A 21131-nucleotide genomic window follows, 5' to 3' on the forward strand; every position below is an offset into this window, starting at 1 on the left:
TTTGACATCGCAGTGCGTTTTCCGCGACATTTTCTGCGAAATTCTGATGGCAATATTTTAAGCCTGTCCTAATAATAATAACGTTCTCGCGTTTATAATTTCTGATATATACATTTTGTCATTTTCTTCGATATATTCAAAGAAGGTTATATAATAATCTGTGCTATATTTTTGTATATCTCTCTTTTTTTTTATAAATATAAATGCGTCAAGACTATTTTTTGTCTCGGTAACAGAAATCCTTTCTGAGGGTGTACGGAAAATAAGGATATCAGAATGTCCTATTACAGCAAAATACTAAATGTGCTATTACAATTTGTTTACGTACAGGTCGAGATCGAAGGGTTGACAGGAGAGATACGGTTCAACGACGATGGCCGACGACAAAATTATACGCTTCACGTCGTCGAGATGACTGTTAACAGCGCTATGGTGAAAGTGAGTTTGCTTAAAAATACATAACATTTAACTCAATTAATTCATAATTCTACAATTAAAAGTGGTGTATGTAAATTATTAAAAAATCCGTTTTCACGACTAAGCAGCTACGTGTATAATACTTTTACCTTCTTATTGGGTACACTTGGAACTCTCTTTCTGTGTCTATTTGTAAAAGATTTACAGTAAGAATTTCACATAATTGTTATAGGTTGCCGAATGGACCGATGAGACTGGATTTCAAGCAATAGCCGCGAAATACGTGCGACTGCGTCCGCATGAAATCGAAAAGAATAAAACTTACATCATTACTACGATAATGGTAAGATCTGAAATTGTGTGTTTACATAAAATGTTACGTGCAACTCGCGGGCGCAGGAACAATTATAAAACGACAACGTGGTAATATTGATTGATAGGAGGAACCTTACATAACGAACAAAGTGCCGGACATGGGTGAAGTATTAAACGGGAATGACATTTACGAAGGATACTGCAAAGACTTAGCCGATCTCATCGCGAAGAAGTTGGGCATATCATGTAAGTTCGTAACAAATAATGACGTTTCTCCCTTAAAAATTGCATTAATATCCACTTGAAAATTGTGTAATTAAATTAATTCCAATATACACGTGGCTATGTAGTAAAATCTAAGATATTTTTAGATTTATGCGTTATATAAATTTAATAGATGAACATATAATATTGATCCGAAGCAAAATCAACCTAATTATTATTATAAAATATTTAATTACGTGTTAACACGCGAAACATTTATTCCCACGAAATTTACTTAATGTCCACTAGATATAGTGCTAGAACAACGATGAAGAGAAGAAGAAGGAGACCGCGGTCTTTGTTTCGGTGCTTCCCTCCGGCGGCGTACGCTTCCGAGTAATTTTTAATTATTAATGCTAACGACTCTCATTTAACTCGCACAAAAATTAATAATTCCAGCAGGAATTACTTTTATCATGAGCGAAATTTGCCGAAGTCAGTCCCACCCTTGACAAGTACCTAAAAGACGTAACGAAGCCTCTTCCGCGCGCGGAATCGATAATGGAAAAAGTTCCGCGGAAGAAATGCTGTTTTGCGCGCCCCGTAAAGTACTTTCTTACGAATTTTCAGACGAGCTGCGGATCGTGAAGGACAGAAAATACGGCTCGGAGAACCCGGACGTCCCGGGCGGTTGGGACGGCATGGTCGGGGAGCTTATCAGAAAGGTAAGTTCCAGTAATTTCGTTGTATCCGCTACATCCTCGACGCGCAGCGCTTTTTCCTCTCTCCCGAAACTGCTCTCCCCCCGGAAGTTTACGCGGAAAGACGCCTCGAGTAATTGAACCCAGCTTTCCGCGAGGGGGAGGGGCAGGGGAACTATTGATCGTCTCGCGGTCGTATGGTCCAAGTGCTCTACGAAGGAGCTGTTTTATCCCCCGACAGCGAGTTTGAACCTGCTCCACTAGATGCCCTGAGCTTGCAAGCTCGTTAGTCGCGATTCGATTTTAAGTTCCATCTGGTGGGAATTTAGGATAAGTCTAAAGCACTCGAGCTTTTAGCTACATCTCGCGTAGGTATGCACGCTTCCTTCAGAAGATTCCGAGAGGAAAACCAAAAAAAAATTGAAAAATCTACCACGAGGGGTAACTATTTGAGAGATGCTAAGATAATTCCTTATCGAAATTATTTCATGTAAACAGACCTAGTCTCAAGAATATTATAATAATAATTTAACAATAAAAATATAACTACAGAACACAAGATACCAAGAGCGGAAATTGTGCTCGATCATTACGTGAATTGTTTCTTTGTCTTAAATTTTGCCTTATTATTCTTCAAATTTATAATCGCGCTCAAGAAATATGCAAATTATTGTAAATAATTGTCGACACATAAAAACTCCTTCTCCAATCTATTTGAGATTTGTTTCCGTTTCCCTTTTTGCGATCAGATGTGTCTATTACAGTCTATCCGATATTTTTATATGGATATTTAAAAATTAGTGTTTTATTCCTGCATCATTATTTAGTGATATTAATGGTAATTTATTTACGGTGTTGGTTATTTTGCTCTACTCGCAGGAAGCCGACATAGCGATTGCCCCTCTGACCATCACCTCCGAACGGGAACGTGTGGTCGATTTTAGCAAACCGTTTATGTCTCTCGGCATTAGCATCATGATAAAAAAGCCCATCAAACAAAAACCCGGGGTCTTCAGCTTTCTGAATCCGCTGAGCAAGGAGATCTGGGTGTGCGTTATTTTCTCTTACATCGCAGTTTCCATCGTCCTGTTTATTGTGTCGAGGTAAGAAATTTTTTTACTAGGAATTACAATCTTTCACGAGAAATGTACGGGAAATGCGTATTTTTAGACTAGATATAATAAATCAAGCCAAGAAGTGACGCGACGCTTATTATCTTCGCCCCTCTGCATACTAATGATTGACGAAACGTATCTTATTAGACCTTATACATTATTAATCGGTAGCCGATCCAAGTATTAATTATGAAAAGATAAATCAATGCTCATTTCTCGCTTTATAATTAAGCGAAGAATTGTTCATGCATATTAATGGCATTAATCAGAACACTCGCGAAGGAAATCTTGTCATCTATTTTTAATCCGGCTGCACAAACCTTCTACGGTACTGGTGCACATCAAGATAATTACAGTGCATTTATCGCGATACGAGCAGCAAATTACATTGCGATACATTCGTCGCGTTTTGCCATCCTGCATTATGCTATGCATTCACGTTCCTTATCTCGCATTACTACCAAAATTCACCATGACGTATTAATCCAACTGCGTAAAGACGTAAAAAGGTTTCGAGTCGTCCGTTATCTTTGCACTGCAACAGTGCAGCCAAGTAATTGGCATTGCGTGCAACCATCGAGACATCTCGACAAGACACATTCGTGAAGGTCTTCAGTCTTTTACGAGAATGTGACGAGCGTGAGGAAGAAAGTTTTTAAATGGTGTAATTAGCGAGACTCTTTGACTCAAATCTTCGACTTGGTACGATCGTGCGTGATTACTCGAGAATATCACCGTCCGAAATGGAATATTAATCCCGCGTTTCAAAGCGCTATTCTTTTATAGAGCGAACTTTAGATACAGTATTAACTACGAGATGTATGTTTACTACCTATGTTTTTACACCATCATATACACGCAAGACTAATGACACAAGTTTTAATTTATTGACACGACAGCCAGTCGTTTATTACATGCTATTATTAACCAACAATTTATTCGCGTAATGAACTGGAACACGCAATTTCACACTCCGCGAAACGCTAACATTATCTGCTGATTAATGCTAACAGTCGTTTTACAACAACAAGTAACAAGACATTACTCTTGAGACAGGATTCTTTAATGTTTCGCTTTCTTTCAATAATATAGATTTTCGCCGTACGAATGGAGAGTTCTGACCCTCAGCGGTAGCACAGATTCGGCCATTAGTGGACGAAACGAGCCCGGTTTGCAGCATCCACACACGCCGCAAGGTTCACCTCACATGCCAACTTCCAGCATGGCCAACGATTTTAGCATCGTAAATAGCCTCTGGTTCGCACTCGCGGCGTTTATGCAACAGAGCTGCGATATCTCACCCAGGTAAACACGGCTCACGTTATTAATTTCCAGCGGTAATTAATATGGTAGAGAAGAAGCTCCCGCCGTGAACTTGGCGGTTGATTTTTTCCTAATCGGCGAATTTAACGTCGGCTCGCGTTCGTGCTACAAATCTTGAATTTTAAACGCCGTTATAAATGATGCCCGCACACCGAAAAATCTCTTCCCCCGCGGATTATTAGCCGCGGTAGTTATACTTCGTGTTACAGCTCGGGAATAAATCGGATTTAACACACGTGTAAAGTTTTACGTATTTTTGGGAACGCGTTCGTTCTTTTACACGTTCTACTTATCTGATGCTGCAATTAGCAGCATTTTTATATAATATCGAAATTTTTTAGCTTTATACATGTCAAACATTAATTCTACGAAATCTGTTTTTTGTCAATCTCATTAACTCAGTAATTTCAGAAATTTAATTTAAATTTCAATTACATCAGGATAATTAATATCGGAAATTGGAACTTCTCTCCCCCCCCCTCTCTCCCTCCCTCCCTCCCTCTCCCCTCTCCTCTTTATACATGTATATCTTATTTGCCAAATTATTATATTAGTTTATATAAAACAGTACTTTTATATTTTATATTTTTATATTTATAAAAATGTCTTAAACTTATTTAAAAATTTAATATTTAAGACGAGAAAAGCAGAATATGCGTCAGCTAAGAAGGGCTCGTGTAAACAAAGCGTACAATCATACAATTTCGTTATTAGCTAGGATTCGGGTAGGATCAGATATTTATCTTGAGGATGACTCGTGGATGTGAACTTGCGAGAGAATGAAAGAGAAAGGGAGGAGGGAGGGGAGAGAGAGAGAGAGAGAGAGAGAGAGAATAGCGCGCGCAAGTGGCTCCCACGTTCTTCTCGGCTAATTATAGCCGCCCACTCTCGCCTCCCTCCGTTTCCGTTTCCGCGGTATAAGCGCAGGTAAGTACATAAAGGCACAGGGAGAATAGCTCCCTTTACCCGGGACAGGTCGAGCGTACAGCCCGGTAATAGGATGAATCGGGTAAGATTCTAAGAGCTTCCCAGTTGACGTTTAAAATCTCTCGTGTAAATTGTTAAAGCGCCTCTCCGCGGGTGGACGTTTGACTTAAAAAGCTCTTTACAATATTTCGGGAGGCACTTTCGCGCTAAATATGGCCCCAAAATAAATGATCTAATAATTTCCCTTTGTAGATCAAGCTGTTCCGTGCATTATATGTGAGACAAGGAGCTTATATATATAGAGAGAGAGAGAAACTAATTGCACATTCGTGGAAATATCCGTTGGTAAAATTAAAATCGGGTTTCTAGAACGCGCCGTGTATATATAATACGTATATCTCGGGCTGAAAATCTTTTATTGCTGATAGCCTTTGTAATATATTTCGCTCTTCCGAAGGCGTGCGCGATTACTACAAATACATAAAGCATATGTTATTTGGTTTTTAGAGTGCTTGCAAACATACCTCGCCATTATTCTCGCGATAAACGCGCGTTATCACCATCAGTGCCGTCATTATACTCTCGTTAGCAAACATTTCAATCGCTCTTATCTTGCGCACCGCTTCACTCATGCTATATAAATGTGTTCATGCTACAAATTACTCTATGCGTCAAGATTTGATAATGTAGTGCAATCAAAATGTGCTTGTTCTTAATGACATAAAGCATTCGAATAAGCACAGATTGATTAGATCGGCATAGCGCGAAACAATTCTAATTCAAATTATGTTAATTAAATGCAAGTTACGGGAGAAAAATCAGATCGACATTTGCAATAAAATTGGCGTCCTTATTGTGCAACGGCGTAATTTAAATCGGCTTTATAATCCCCTGATGATTACGGCGCGAGGTTAGATTCATTTGAATAAGGTGTACTGCACGTGCAAAAGTCCTAGTCGTGATACGTAAACCGACTATGTATTAATTTGCACATCTTGTATTGCTTTGTTAATTTTATTTCACGTTAACATAATTATGTAGTAAATTTCCTTAAATATTATACAAATGTGATTTTTATTCATTATGTCAATTGAGTGTTTCGAGAATTATTTGATTGATATTGTAACATGAAACTAGCAGTGAATAGTTTTTAAACGAGCTTGAAAAAATTCGCGAGCAAACTTCTTAGAAATTTAAAACGAAAGAAAATATACAAACGTTGACAATAAATAAATCATATCAGAAATAAAAGGAGTCTCTTCTCCTTTTCTCCTTTAATTAAAGAGTTATGAATTATGAAGTAGGTCTTTAGAAGTTGAGTATTAAAGGACCGAAAAGAAAACTCTCTTTCGGCTGTCTCGGAGCTCGATAAATTTCGCATGTTTGAATTAACTGCCTTTCGAAGCCGATACGAGTATTCATACATAAAATTTCCGCAACGTTAATTCGCTTTTATACCTAATTATGAAATATTTATGAAATATACATGTTCTCTAACACGTAGCAATTTCCACGGGTCACAAAGCCATTGCAGTACTTCTCGATGTATGAAAATTATCTTTTTGAGAGTCAGCGTTAACGTTGAAATGTTTCATTATACATATAGTACATTTCTTGGAACATAACCACGGGTTGGGTAACGATTTTGAGCAAACACTTCAGGCTGCAGACAAGTGCCACATCTATAAACAAAGCATAATTTGCTCGCGTATTCAAAACATTGTAGTTGGATAGGAGTCCAGCGTGAATAGAATATTCACGTGGCAATGCTATATTGTGCTTTAAAGCACGCTACGCAGCGGTATGATAGAATTCAAATCACACGTTCCCTCTTGTTTCTTCAGTGTATACAAATCACATTATGCATTGTTGTTGTGACATAGAGATTAAAATATTATACAATATTTTTTGCTCGCGAAAGTTAAAAGAGTATCCTCCCACAACGTTCGGCTGCTCGTTCCTTTCGCCGCCATGTTTTCAGCGCAATTTTTGCGACGCGGGCAAAAATAATGACCCGATGTTCAATTTGAGAAACCGCGTCCCACAAAAGGGCATACATTGCTGGAGAATTGCAACAAAAGTGAACGTTACGAGTACGCGCGCGTTTTGTCGTTTACGCGAAACAGACCGCGTGCTCACTCCGAAACTGGGTCTCAATTAATTTACATTTGGCTGTATCCAGTGCGCCACCCCATCCTAGTAGCCCCCTTGATTAATGGTTTAAATATTCGCGCGGTGGCGATATGAATTGTAAATTTCGTGGAACCCGCGCGAACGGCCACCATTCCTCCATCCTCCTTCTCTACGCTTCTCTTCCTCATCTCCTTCGGCCACCCTTGCGCGCGCTCTTGATGCTCAACCCGCGCAAATCTAAGTCCGATGTGTGCACACATAATTAACGATATCAGGCTTCTTGTTTACGAGTAGCAACACTTCGATTATACAGACTGGAGAATTCTCTAGTGCGAGCAACGCGCGGTGTGAATGGTACTTAATTTAATTTTGACTTGACGATACAATGTACATGCATACGTATGTTAGAAAATTTGTATATGTAATAAAAAGTCTTTGTATCTCAATATTTAAATGTTTTATATGCTACGTATCTAAGGCAAGCGAACATATTTCGGAACAGCACCAATTTCGAAACACTTCCTCGATTGTTTTCTGTACCTACTGTGCTCTCTTCTTCACATTGCAGGGTTTATTTATGATGCTTTTGTCACTGACGTCAAAATTTCACATTACGTGACGTCTAACAGGAGAAGAAAAATTTTTATGTTCCAAAATTGGTGCTGCCCTGAAATATGTTCGCTTACCCTACGTATCATACATTGTACATAGAGGAAAGTCCCCTATTATGAGACAGGCTCCTAATGTGAGATAGCGGAGTTTCTGCTAGATTAATAGGCGTCGTCCGTTGGTTCCACCATGAATTTAATTACCCTTGGAGTGAAATCCGTTTAGTGGAGCATCGATCGTTGGATCGTGTAATCGTTGCGAAGAAAGATTTGCGATTGAATTTGTACGTTGAAAACCTGCTACCTCGTATTAGAATCCTATCTCGTAATAGAGGACTTTTTCTCTAAATTTGTTCCTATATACAAGTATGTTTGTTATTTACACAAAATTAACGATTCCCGAACAATTTGTGACCCACAGGTCCATATCCGGCCGCATAGCCGGCAGCGTCTGGTGGTTCTTCACTTTGATTTTAGTGTGCTCCTACACCGCAAATCTCGCCGCATTTTTAACCATCGAGAGAATGGTCACGCCAATTAGCTCGCCCGAGGATTTGGCGGCGCAGACGGAGGTCCAATATGGCGCTGTCGTTAACGGTACCACTTTGGAATTTTTTCGGGTAAGTATCCAAGAGAAATATTTAACCCCCCCCCCCTTTCGTAATTATATACGTTAGAAACGTCATTAACTTTCCCGTGCACGTATGCGCGATCGTCGCTCCACCTTCATTTAACGTCTCATTCGTCCGCAGAAATCTCAAATCGCACTCTACAGCAAGATGTGGGAATTTATGAACTCGCGGAAAGACGTATTCGTACAGACGTACGAGGAGGGAATAGAAAAAGTGAGGACGAGCAAGGGCAAATACGCATTTTTGTTAGAGAGCCCGACGAACGACTACATCAACGAGAGAGAGCCCTGTGACACGATAAAGGTCGGCAGAAATCTCGATGCCAAAGGATTTGGTGTTGCGACGCCGCTAGGATCCCCACTCAGGTGAGTACTCCTTAACGGTATAAAATCTTGCGTGATACTGTCGATAAAAGTGACTTCACTTTAGACTTTAAAACAACGTAGAGTAGATAAAAGCGACAGATATTACAGTCAAACAAGTAACTTTAATTATTGGCAATTATCTTACTCTGTGTGCACCGTCGTCTCGTTATTTTAAAAATAAGCTACTCACAGCGCGAATTAGAGAAAAATGTCAATTAACAGGCGCAAAGTAGCAAAATTGAAGTTTTATATATAGAACCTTAAAAAACTATTGTTATATAAAGAAAAATAGTTCGATCTATGAGAATAATTTCACACCCGCATCGACATTTACTCTTACTTTTCACATTTCGTTGGACGGCAGAGAGACGGCATTTGGTATATTTTCATTGACAAACGAGAGAAAGGGAGTAGGTAATTAACGAGGTTTTATAGTCATCAAGATGAAACAGAGGTCCTAGTTTTCCCTTTCTTTATCACTTTTTCGCGATGCACCACATCTTTGTTTCTTCCGCATCTTTTTGCGACATTTCTCTTTTCCTTCCACTGTGTTCGGAACGTCGCGCATCATTACACGCAATTAGCATAGAAAAAGTCGTTCCCTCTTTTCCATACCGTTACCCATTAGAGGACATATTTAGCGTGAGCCAACGCCTCTTCGCATCAAGTTCCGACTGCGCGTTAACATCGAACTTTCGGCTTATACAAGCGAGATCTGTCCATACTTTTATTCGAAAGTTTCTGAGCATTTAGTCCTGTTGCAATTTGTTTTTAGCTAATGTTTTCGACCAAAGAAATGACAATATTAATTCGATTGTTTTAAGCTTTATAAATTAGAAATGAATTCGGTATCTATATCAGTACTTCCATAAATAAATCAATTTGTTCTTCAAACTCAAACCTGATTTGGACGTTTACCAATAATGTTTTCTCTTTCAACATAGCAAAAAAAATTGTCGAATTTTTAGACGCAACAAAATTGATATCAATACATTGATCTGAAAGTTCTAGAAGTGAAATTTATATTGTAGCGTTACTTATGGCCCAACCTTCCGTGGTAAAGGAAATTAGAAAAATCTATGAATAAGTACTTGTTAGTCCATTAATCTTCATAATGTGACTAGAGCAAGCGTACTACTGCGACGGTAATACGAGCAAATTTGCATGTTATTGATTTTTTAACCGCACGACCCCCTTGACGTTTCGTGCAACGCTCTGATCTCGTCCCCGCGACTCACGCGCTGTCTTTAGATTGTCGAAGCAAGAACGCTGCTCGCAAGGCAGGTAATTGGGGGGCGGTATGCAAACAGCAGCTTTATTATGTCTACCTACACACCTACCGAGGAATAATGGCGCCGTGGCTTTCTATTAATCTTTTCTTTTTTTCCTCAAGCCGAGGAAACTTCTCTCTTCGTAGCTCGGGGCAGAAACTTGGTAGAATACCGATATTCCCCGAAGCTTAATTAAAGAAAGTTCCCTTAACTTTTTCTTACAAATCTGATTAGACGCACTGCTATGATATTTCGATGCTCCGACTACTTATCCACACACAATTAGATCGTGCTTTAATATATCGTGAAGTTATCTGGCAAAGGCACGTAAAGTAACCCGATTAGAAAATCTTATCTTTTCTGTAAACCGTATCTCGTATAATAATACTTATTCGGCGGCTTTATCACCTTGTGATAAGATATTGTAAATTCGACAGGGATCCCATAAATTTGGCGGTGCTCTCTCTGAAGGAGAACGGAGAACTGGCGAAGTTATTCGAACGATGGTGGTACGAAAGAACGGAATGCAGGCATGGTGATAAGCCAGACCCTGCCAGAAACGAGTTATCGCTGAGCAATGTAGCGGGAATATTTTATATCCTGATCGGTGGCCTTCTTCTGGCACTCGCCGTAGCCCTCTTGGAGTTCTGCTACAAATCGCACACAGAGGCGACAAGGGCGAAGGTAATATTAGCGCCGGATACGACATGTCGTACGCACTTGTTGTACCTCGTCGGAATTCAATTAAATTGCATTGTCAAATTAAAATACTTTTATATAACGCAGCAGAAGTTTAGTTTGCTAATTAGCTATAATTTTTTTTTAAATCGCACCGTGTTTGTAATATCTAGTTGTTGATTTAACTTTTTTAATTAAATATTTAATAAATTTCACAAAACGCATGCGGGGGAGAAGAAGATTGTTCCATAAAACGTCATTCTTCCTCAGATACCGTTGTCGGACGCGATGAAGGCGAAAGCACGACTTACCATCGGCGGTGGTCGCGATTTCGACAATGGACGGGTAAGTGATATCAGTCAGATCTCTCACTAATATGTTCGCATACGCATATTGGCATACGGTATCAGTAGAGATTATTTGGCAAGAGACGCTTCGATTAAACGCGCCGTCGATCGAAGGAAGATAAAAGAATGCAGTGACGAGTAATTAATAGCATTTGGTGTGTTTGTTTAATATTGTTTGGACGTTGGTTTGCTCAATAATACATGCGAATACCGAACTATTTAGTGGAATTAAACATACCCATATGTTTGCTGCAATATTTGTACATATTAGTAATAACAAAAAGTATACACACGTGCTATCGGATACAATATGCGCTGTTGTTCATTTAACACGTCGTAATACTGTTATTAACCAGCTATTCATTATGATAATACGCATCTGCGAGTGTTCTCTGGATATGATTTATTAAATTCGCCGTTGGGTTACGCATTAATCTCGTAAAGGGGGAAGAAAGATGCGCAGGTGTGCGTAGGCGCTTCCCTCGGCGGCGCGTCTCCTCGTGCAATTACTTCGGTCTCGAACCAAAGGTATCGATGTATCATAAAACATATATATACATTCGCAACAAGAGCATCGTACATTATACATACGCATATATACATGAAACCTATACATTATATCCATACATATAGATGAACGATATATAGAGTACGCTTGGCATGCAGTTAGCAGCGTAAACGTTTGACACACTCTCGTTAGTTACGTGGCCGGACTCAACTCGGCTGCATTTAATGTCCCAGAGTTTCAGCCTCAGTCTCCAAGAGACCGATCCGACCAGGGGGCTAAGACCGTTCGATATATTGACGATACATATATTCTCCATATATGTATATACCTACATATGTATGCGTACGTGCGTGCGATGTGCGGCTGGCTGGATGTATTGCGCTCTTTTTGGTTTCTCTCGTCTTTCTCGTCTCTCTCTCTCTCTCTATCTCTCTCTCTCTTTTTTTACTCGGAGAACGTACGGAGGGGGAACGTACAAATTTGCTCGTTCGCGCGTTTGCGTTTCGTTCTACTTTGGGTTTTTGTCTCTAGTGGTACGGACTGCAGAGTTAGACGGAGGATGCATGCGCCTTTCCCGGGACCATATGTGAGTACTCTCGCCCTTAATTTTAATCCCACTTTGCATTTATCTTGCTTCCTCCCAACTCCATTGCAGCTTCCCTCATTTTCTATTTCTCTTTCGCTTTTCGTGTGAGACGCTTCTGCATGACGTAGCCGCGATTTGGGTCACACTGCCACACCAGATCCCGGAATGTTACCTGTCCTCTGACGAAGGATAAGCCGATGTCTGTCACACGCATACACTAATATATCTCTTTCCAAAACACATGTAACCACCTCTGAGAAATTATGAGCAACTTTACGCCGACACGTTAGTCCCACAGAACGTACCGTCCGATAAGAATGTTCCGTTAACGTTATTAGCTTTCCACACAAAAGTTTGCTTAAACATGCGTGTAAAGGGAAAGAAACAGAGACACACGTAGGGACTTAAGAAAAATTTGAGATCTTCACGAAAGTTCCTGCTTTTTGTAATATTCATTCCTTTCACAGCGCGGGAAGAAACGAGTACTGGCTGCGGAGGTGCCAACATTGACTACGTTCGCGCCGAAGGTACGAAGAGACCATGGTGCATCGAGAGCCGCACAGGAAATTTGTTGAAGATCTCTAATTTTCTTACGTTCCTACGTACATTGCCACGTCGGTGTATGGATATGTCTGCACGGTGTATCCTTTGCTCTCCTTTCAGAGTTGGATAGTATATCTGTCTATCTATATACGCAAAGAGCTGCTTTCCTCTCGAAACTTTTCTCACTTTGCAGCTGATCAATTACGAGGTTTGCTTCCCGATTTTAGCAATCTTCCGTGAATAATCGTTCACAGTTTACTAAATTACATTGGTATTCGTAACAGCTCTTAAAAAATAAGATCTACAGAGTCCCGAAGAATAAATCTCTTGAGGAAGGTTGATAAGATCGGCCAAGAACTTTCATATTTCAACGTCCGTTTAAACATTTTAATACGAGCGAAATAAACACTGTAGTATTTTAGATGTAACTGCAAAATGTCCGTTCTTACACTGTCTTTTGTGTACTGTCAAACTCGCATTCTCTATCCCATACTTTCCTCCGTGTTCATTCAGTCGGCGCTTCCTTTATCGAGCGCTCCGATTTTTGTCTCTCAGTGATTCGCGCGCGCTTACTCGGCATGGCTTAAGCAAGAATGCACCGCGGCAAACGAGACGTGATGTGGCATGTTGCGTGACACTTTTCAAGTTCATTCTGTAAAACTTGTAAACGAGCGACGGACCCATGTGTGAATTGAGAGCCGTCTTCGTCGACTCGTTTTCTTTATGTCGGCGTGCACACGTGCGTTCGATCACTCGTCCGTCCGCTCAAGGCAAAAATCTTCTTTACTTGCGGATATTATCGTTGCAAACTATGGCACCAATGTCGTTACAACTTGTTATATCATTTTGATCTCCGCTCGGATTAATCGAAAAGAGTATGTTAAAATGAAGGACACAAATCCCAAGTTTGCATTAGCGACGATTGCTATTGCAAGTGAGGATGAAACGTCCGTATCCGTGTCTTTATTTATCGAATTACAGGTCTAATTCGACGAATAAATAAACAAGCAATTAAATGGCATTAAGCCATACGTTGCAAAATGTAGAGAAAAAAAATACTATAATAACCTTACTCACGTTAGAAATTCACACACCTATAGTTATGCAATTTTTCATGTAATTCTGTCATAAATCACATCCAAAATTTCGTCACATAAGATTCTTTACTGTGCCTTTTAATGTGCATGAGCTAGTACACTGTCGTACACTGTTCAGTTTCAGATTATCTGTGTGTGACCAGTCTTCAAAATTGTTACTACTTTCGATCCGACATCTCGACGCTCTCGACATTTTTACTCGTGTCAAAAAATTAAGGACTGCAATCTTTTTTTTTACCAATATCTTATTAACATGACGATATTGGCCAAACGAGCGATATGATTTCAATGGCAATTGTGTGAATAAGAATACTTGATAAGGGTCCAAATCCGGGACCGAAACGTCGTTGGTTTTTTAAATAAAAACATTGGCCAGTGTAGGTCGTTTAAAAAAACTATCATTGGTTACTACTTTCATCAAATTAAAGTTGATTAATTTAGGATAACATTAATCGCTGTCGGAAAGAAATTTAACGTTGAAAGAAATTAATTCAATGCTCACTTATTCCAAGTAAAAATTTGCCTCCAACTCACGTAAAACCAAAGATCAAGTTGGTGTGCCAGAAAACTATTGTTTCGCTGTTGTTTCATCTTGAATAAATTTGTCTTAATCCTATGATAATTGAGAAACTGCGACGGTTACGGAAGGTTATTAGCTCGAGTGGGCCTAACGCTGTCTAATCGTCGGAATGTTGAAATTTGCAGTATTACGCACCAGCCAACGCGATTGGGAATACCGAGGGCGACCAGGTACACAGCAACACACATACCCAAGTGTAAACTGCTACCAGGAAAGTCCGAGCGATTCGCCCGCCAATTCGCTGCCCACGCCCCCGCCGCCACCGTTGGTGGCACCCCCGCCGCCACCCCCGCCACCCAGGAGACCACGGAGGAGCGTGACCTTCGCGGAATCGCCGCCGAAGAGCCCGAAGAAGAAGCCGAAGAGCCCGAGGTTCATCTTCCAGCGGAAGCCCAGCATCGCGGCTCTCGACGTAGCGGTACCATGGACACCGGCGTCCCCGCGACACTGGTCCGGCCTGAATGACAAACCGGAATACATCACCTAGACGTTCAACCCAGCGTGGAAGCAATCGGCGTCTTTCCGTCGTGGCGATCGTAATTGTTAGGGTATCGCTACGGTGCTCGAACACTATTGAGGAAAATCTTCCTTTCGCGATTTTGTCCAGGAGTCGAATAATCCAGAGCTCGAGTAATGAAGCAATTGAAGCATGGAAGCACTGATATTTTTATAGAGCAATAATTATAAGATTCTAAGGAATTTTAAAAGAAGAAAAGCTGTTTCTTCGCTGTAACACTTGACGCAGCACCGGTGACATTTTGTATCGAGTTCAATAAACGATGCGTTATATTTGTAAGATTTAGGAAAAGTTAAGCGACTAGTTCCTCTAATAAATATTGGAGAATACGATTATCTCAATACAGAGTTACGTAAAGGGCAATTGGATTATCGGCACGTTCGAATCGCGAAGAGTCGCATTACTCGGTCCTCAAATTATTCGACGACTGATAGGCAGAGCCGGCGTGTGAAGTAAACCGCACTGGAAATCTTCAACACCATCTATTCTCCTCTCCGCGGCTACTGTCTTCTCCACTGAGGTCACGTGCTTTACGAGGAATATGCGTCTGATTCGACAAATTATCCACGAATCTTTCTGCGGAAAGTAGCATTGATACTGCCATTTTTTAAAAGCAACAACATTCCGAGACTAATATTGGAATCCAAAAGTATTTTATTACATTTTATTATCATTCTTATCTTATTAAAAATGTACATCCTTCGGAATCTTTAATAACTGTTATCGAGACTAAAGTAAAACGTGAAAATCTAATAAAGTGGGTCAATATAGAACATATTTGGACCGTGGGCTTCAGGCTTGAAGAGAAGGAGCAGCCACACTCTCCGTAAATCGGCGGAATCTTTCGCCGCGGAGTCGTCGCCCGAAAAATCTCAAATATCTCCCAAGCCAATCTACGGCGGCGACAAGAACGGGGGCGAAAGTTCCTTTCGATCGAATCCTTTGTACATTGTAAATAACCGCGAGAGAATCAAATAAAAATCAAAAGATAAACGAGTTCACTATCGGCGACGCACTAGCCCGTCGCAACTGCGATAGTATAATGATGGTCCTGGGATGGGTGCATGTGCAACCAGCAACTCGAACGACACACTTACTGCCATGATACGCGAAGAGGGACGCACTGTTAAGAGAGACGGCGTTCGCGGGTGGAAGTAGAAGAGGATTCGCGGTGGCCAAAGTCCGCCGTTGCGAGTCATTAGAAACGTCACGTGCCAAAAGAGACTGTCGATCGTGACGACGACGCTACTATTATTCTTATTATTATTACTAGTTATTATGATTATTATTATGACAATTACCGATTACCGTGTATAAGGGGGTAACTATTTTGTGCAATGCGAGAGTGGAGTCTGGCGCCGCAAACGGCGGAGTCACATGAGTTTTTTCACTGAAAACAATGGGTGTACAATCGCACCGAATGCGTGAATGTTGCGAGCGAAATAGTACGTATAATATATAAATATATAAATATAAATGCAAATAAAATATATACATACTTATAGACGTTTATCGAGAGAGAGAGAGAAAGAGAGAGAGAAAGAGAGACAGAACGTGTGCGAATGCGTGGATTATGGTGGAATGCGTGTATGAAACGTATGGATTTAGATCAATCGTGTAAACGCGTTGTAAGTACCTAATAAGTGCCAGATCGCGCCGATCTGGATCGATAGATGGACGCAGGTAGTCCCGCTTCTCGTTTCGTGTCTTTTCTAATCGTCTTCAAAGCCGTCTCGCGATGGAACTTACCGTGCGTCGACGGATCGCCGCGATCTGGCTCGAGAAACGACGTTTACGGCCACGGTTTTCGTGCCAAGAGACGATATCTCCCGCCCATACGGTTCGACGCTGCGTTATCCAACAGACGCACTACAAATGCACAAACGTGCATTCTTGAGAGGGCAGCTTGTAATTGTGCAAGCCGTCTTTAAATTTTCATCGATCGGAGTTCGGTGCTCGCGTTTCAAACGACAATGTGTCCTTTTTTACGTGGAAAAAAAACTGATGTCCGAACGATCAAAAGAGACAATTAATAAAAAGTTTATTAAACTTATATATAATTAACAGCTGTTGAAACAGCAATCAAAATTAATAAATGGCTAAATTTGATATCAAGTTTTTTAATATCGATATTTTAACTATATTAATACACGCGCAGATCGTATCTTCGATTAATTTTTATCAGACAATACATTTACCGGGACATCGGCAAATCGGTGCGTAAATTTTAACGACGAAATAAATGAAGCGACTGCAACACTTTGTGGAAACTGCCCAGTGCGATATAAGCGTAATCGATAATTGTAGAAACCGCGCTGAAGCTTTTAAAGCGATTCGGGGACGTTTCCTGCACGTAAAGATAGCTGCAACTGCAATTTAGCTCGCCTCAGTGTCGGACGCGAAACGGCGGGGGAAATCGGTAGCCAAATTACGTGCCGCCACGTGTAAAGCTGAATTTTCTCCCCCCCCCCCCCCCCACCCGAGGACGCCCTTTGCCCATACAAATACGCGATAAGTCGCGACGCGACGCGCATTTCCACCTCCCAGTTGTAAATATCAAAGATTAGATTGCCATTTAGAATGAGAGTCCTTTCACGTTGCGTCTTGCGAGCATTGAAAGTTTTCGCACGACGCACTCGTCGTTCCGTTTAGCGCACTCGATAAAAGCAATCTCACAACGAAGCATTAATTTGAATTTAAACGGAAAAGAAAAAGGAAGCAGAGTGTCGATTACGTTTGATAAACTTTGTACATTGATACTATGACACGACGATCTCGATTGTCCAGCACGAATCCAGTGCGAAAACAATAGGCGTTCGTACGACGAGATTAATCGTGCCAACAATACGATCGCGCGGAGCGTAGAAACGATGTCCTCCACTTTCGTAGGGAAGGTTTACTCGTGGCGGCCGTCGAGAGCGATCAACCTATCATATCGTCAGACTTTCTTATTACGAATAATTGTTATCTATCACCGGATAATAAAGCGATAGATAATGCGTATATCGGGTATTAAGTCGTTACAAAAAAAAAACAAGAATAATGATAAACGTCGTGCATGATAATGTTAGGAGGAGAAGCTCAGGAGGGATTCGAGCGTCGAGCGAAAACGAAAGACCTTTCCGAGACTATGTCGAAGTACCCAGTGTGTGATTAACTGACAAATGTACATCGCGCAAACGATACGCACGTTCGAGCGAGGACACACATACGTGCGAGTGATTTAAGATAATCGAAAGAAAAATCGTCGACGCGTCTCGCAATCGCGGAGACGCGTCCCGATCGTCCGTTACCGTTAACGTTTCTCGTGTTGATGTTCATCGTGACACTTTTTCTATCCCCGAGCTCACTTACGGAAAACCGACGAACAAGTCGCGAAGCCAAGCAATGTAACAATCCGCGCGCGCGCGGAACCGCGCGAAAGAATATCCACTGTAACGGGAATCCCACCGAAAGTCCCCCTCGTTCTCCATCGAGTCGCGGAGACTCGATGCACCTCTGATGACGCACCTCTTCGATGGATGGTTCTACGTTTCCGAACACCTTGGGTTGCGATTGGATCACATAGTGAACTACATCCAAGTAAAGGCGATCAGTTCTGCTAATAGAATCTCTAATAATTGATGTTGGAAGTGCCCCGCATTTGCACACGTTGATCCAGATTATCGTCCGGAGAAAAGGTGTGGAGACGGTTCCGCGTTTTCGTATGTAACTACTTGATTACGTTTACATGTGTAACTGTGTGATTACGTGTCGCTCCGAGCGGAAGCAGGAATCTCGGAGACCCTCCGCAACACCCGCAATCGATTAATCTCCACTTTTATACGTCACAACAGCCGAGCAGGCAGCTCATTCTGCTCGACGCACTTGCCGCAATCGATGTTCCGACAAAATGTCCACTTTGTAAAAGTGGATCTCTTACAATAATTTCCTAGGCGAAAAATGCCCAATTTACAAAAAGGTGAATTTTCATTGAGCAGAATGTCTGCGGATACCTGCGTAGCACACAAGAAAAACATGTCTCTGAACTTGCACCGACAAGCGCAGCGTTGACACGTGTAAATGGAACGAGACCGCGCGAGAGAACAAGTATTTCCACGGCAAAAAGAGGGAGAGAACAGAAAAAAAATAGCGTCTTCCAGTTTGCGCTTTCATTCATCGCTGCATTCCACTTACGCTTGTACCTTCGATTCAATCCTTCGTTATCCCCGTGCCATCCCGTGGCGTGATACGATCGACTCCCTTGTAAACCATTGTATACCAATCAAATTTGTCACAATACAGGATCGTTTATTTAAATGTAATATGTAACATGTGTAACCCGATCCGATTTATTCTTTTTTTTCTTTCGTACTCTCTAAAAGTCAATCAGTGGATTTTCATTGAAAAACAGTGAATAGTCACTGATTTCAAGTTTTAAGTATACAAATTGATAAAATTCGCACGGCTCAAATGTGACAAACGTATAAATTTGAAGGAATAAAGGATTAAGAGCCGCGACAAGATGTTAGTGTTCAAATATTTCATTCTAAATTTATTGCGAAAAAATATCACCTTAGTCAGGATTTGAACCTGGATTTTAAGTATACCACTGCGATTTTCAGTAGGATACTTTCTATACAGCACGCATGTCTAAAAGACATCTTTCAGACGTCTTCAAGTCGTCTTTTAGATATGTATGTCTGAAAGACGACTTGAAGATGCCTTAAAGATGTCTTTTAGACCTGCGTGCTGTATGGGTTACAACTGCAAATTAGTGGCTATTCACAGTTTTCAGTGATAATCCACTGATTGACTTTTAGAGAGTAGAACGGAAGGTAAGTGCTTATTTTACAATTTCAGAAAGTTAAAGGCCAAAGGATTACGAGCTGTTTAAAACTTCGTCGATTATTGAGGTTTATCAATCGCGGAAATTTTTAGGATTTCGGGCGTCGAACGCCGAGAGCACCGGTTCCGAGAAACAGTCTATTCTCAATGTGCCTATCATTCACGGGGCGACAGTCGAACGGATCGGTGTCTATTCCTTCTTGATACGCGTTCGCGACAAGTACGGGCAGAAACCGCGATCGCTGAATCCTCGCGATTCGCTGTCGATGCTCGGTTAACCGGCAAGACAAGATATCTCTCGCGCGATTCACACACGAAATCTGTACGTTCAAAAATCAAAGCGCCAGCTAACTTGAAATTACCTCTTCGTTGCGATAACAACGGACGATAATTATTTCTTTAAACGATGTTCGGACACGTCTCGTATCGTCGCACTGAATCTCTCGTCGCTTCGAGTATAATTTGTTGGCTGTTTCTAAGTCGAAGGCGCGAAATAATACACGAAATATTGAATCGAGTGCGATTTCTCACAGAGGCGAGAGGACACCCGCCCTACTTCTTGCGTCGCCATTGCTGGTTTTACATTATTGTAAGTATTGGTAAGCTTTCAAGACTTCTGTCGGTTATATGCCACCATCTGAGACTGTTTTCACCCTTGACGGCTCTGTTGGTTACGAAAATAATGGATCCTCGTTAAATGCTCGAATTTATTTGTGCACATTGCAAAATCTAAGTTGTAACATCGGTAATCCGTATTTTATCCTACGTCGCGCAATTTATTAAAAGGCATTTTCTGGCGAGTCAGGGAATTCCGCTGCGACTTGCACCGGCAATGCGCTTTACGAAATAATGCATTATCATACCGGCCATTAATCATATTGCCTTACTCCTTGTCTCGCAATCAGCTTCGCACTTTATATAATTCATCACAGTGCACCAACTTACACGATGGCAATTACGTTTTGTCACTGCAAATTTTGAAATGCCAACTTAGATGGTAACTTCGCTATCAGCAAGTCGGTAATCCATATCATTTCTGACCGCGACTTGATTTTCTTATAAAGTTAAAAACAAAATCAAACGTTGAGTAACAAAACCGATTGTCAAGAAGCTAATAGTTTATTCACAGTAGTTGAACGAACGGTAGCAAATAGAGAATTGCGCGACTTGAAATTATTGAAAATTAACTGCAGAATCACGTTTAATTTGTCTTATTTCTAAATTAAATTTACAATTAATATTTTTTGTGACTGTAAAATGGCCACAGTTATTCAAATTAATCTAACTATCGTTTGTAACGCGTACTTATATCGGAAAAATAACGGGAAAGTATAATATTGTTTTTATCTCGTGTAATCACAGGCAATCGAATATCGTTATTCATTATTCTGGCAAAATTCAAAAAGATAGAATATTTTCAATGAAATCAAGTCGCAT

General features: G+C 40.8%; 1 protein-coding gene across 3 annotated transcripts in view; it reads left to right on the forward strand.

Annotated features, from left to right (window-relative positions):
* The window catches only part of LOC105567126 (glutamate receptor 1), a 229077-nt gene extending 214523 nt beyond the window's left edge, over nt 1-14554 (forward strand). For 2 of the 3 annotated variants that reach the window (XM_012021707.1, XM_012021705.1), the window contains 11 exons: nt 331-438; nt 650-760; nt 858-978; nt 1567-1661; nt 2517-2740; nt 3845-4057; nt 8165-8363; nt 8496-8740; nt 10449-10695; nt 10960-11034; nt 14476-14550. In XM_012021707.1, the coding sequence (XP_011877097.1) occupies nt 331-438; nt 650-760; nt 858-978; nt 1567-1661; nt 2517-2740; nt 3845-4057; nt 8165-8363; nt 8496-8740; nt 10449-10695; nt 10960-11034; nt 14476-14550 (1713 nt within the window). Of the gene's footprint in view, nt 1-330; nt 439-649; nt 761-857; nt 979-1566; nt 1662-2516; nt 2741-3844; nt 4058-8164; nt 8364-8495; nt 8741-10448; nt 10696-10959; nt 11035-12075; nt 12131-14475 lie in introns of all 3 variants that reach the window. The other variant, XM_012021706.1, reaches the window with a different exon arrangement.
* Nucleotides 14555-21131: the final 6577 nt, after the last annotated feature.

The sequence above is a fragment of the Vollenhovia emeryi genome, unplaced genomic scaffold, assembly GCF_000949405.1.
Source record: "Vollenhovia emeryi isolate VEMERY1.0 unplaced genomic scaffold, V.emery_V1.0 DF939140.1, whole genome shotgun sequence".
In the NCBI taxonomy this organism is placed as follows: domain Eukaryota; kingdom Metazoa; phylum Arthropoda; class Insecta; order Hymenoptera; family Formicidae; genus Vollenhovia; species Vollenhovia emeryi.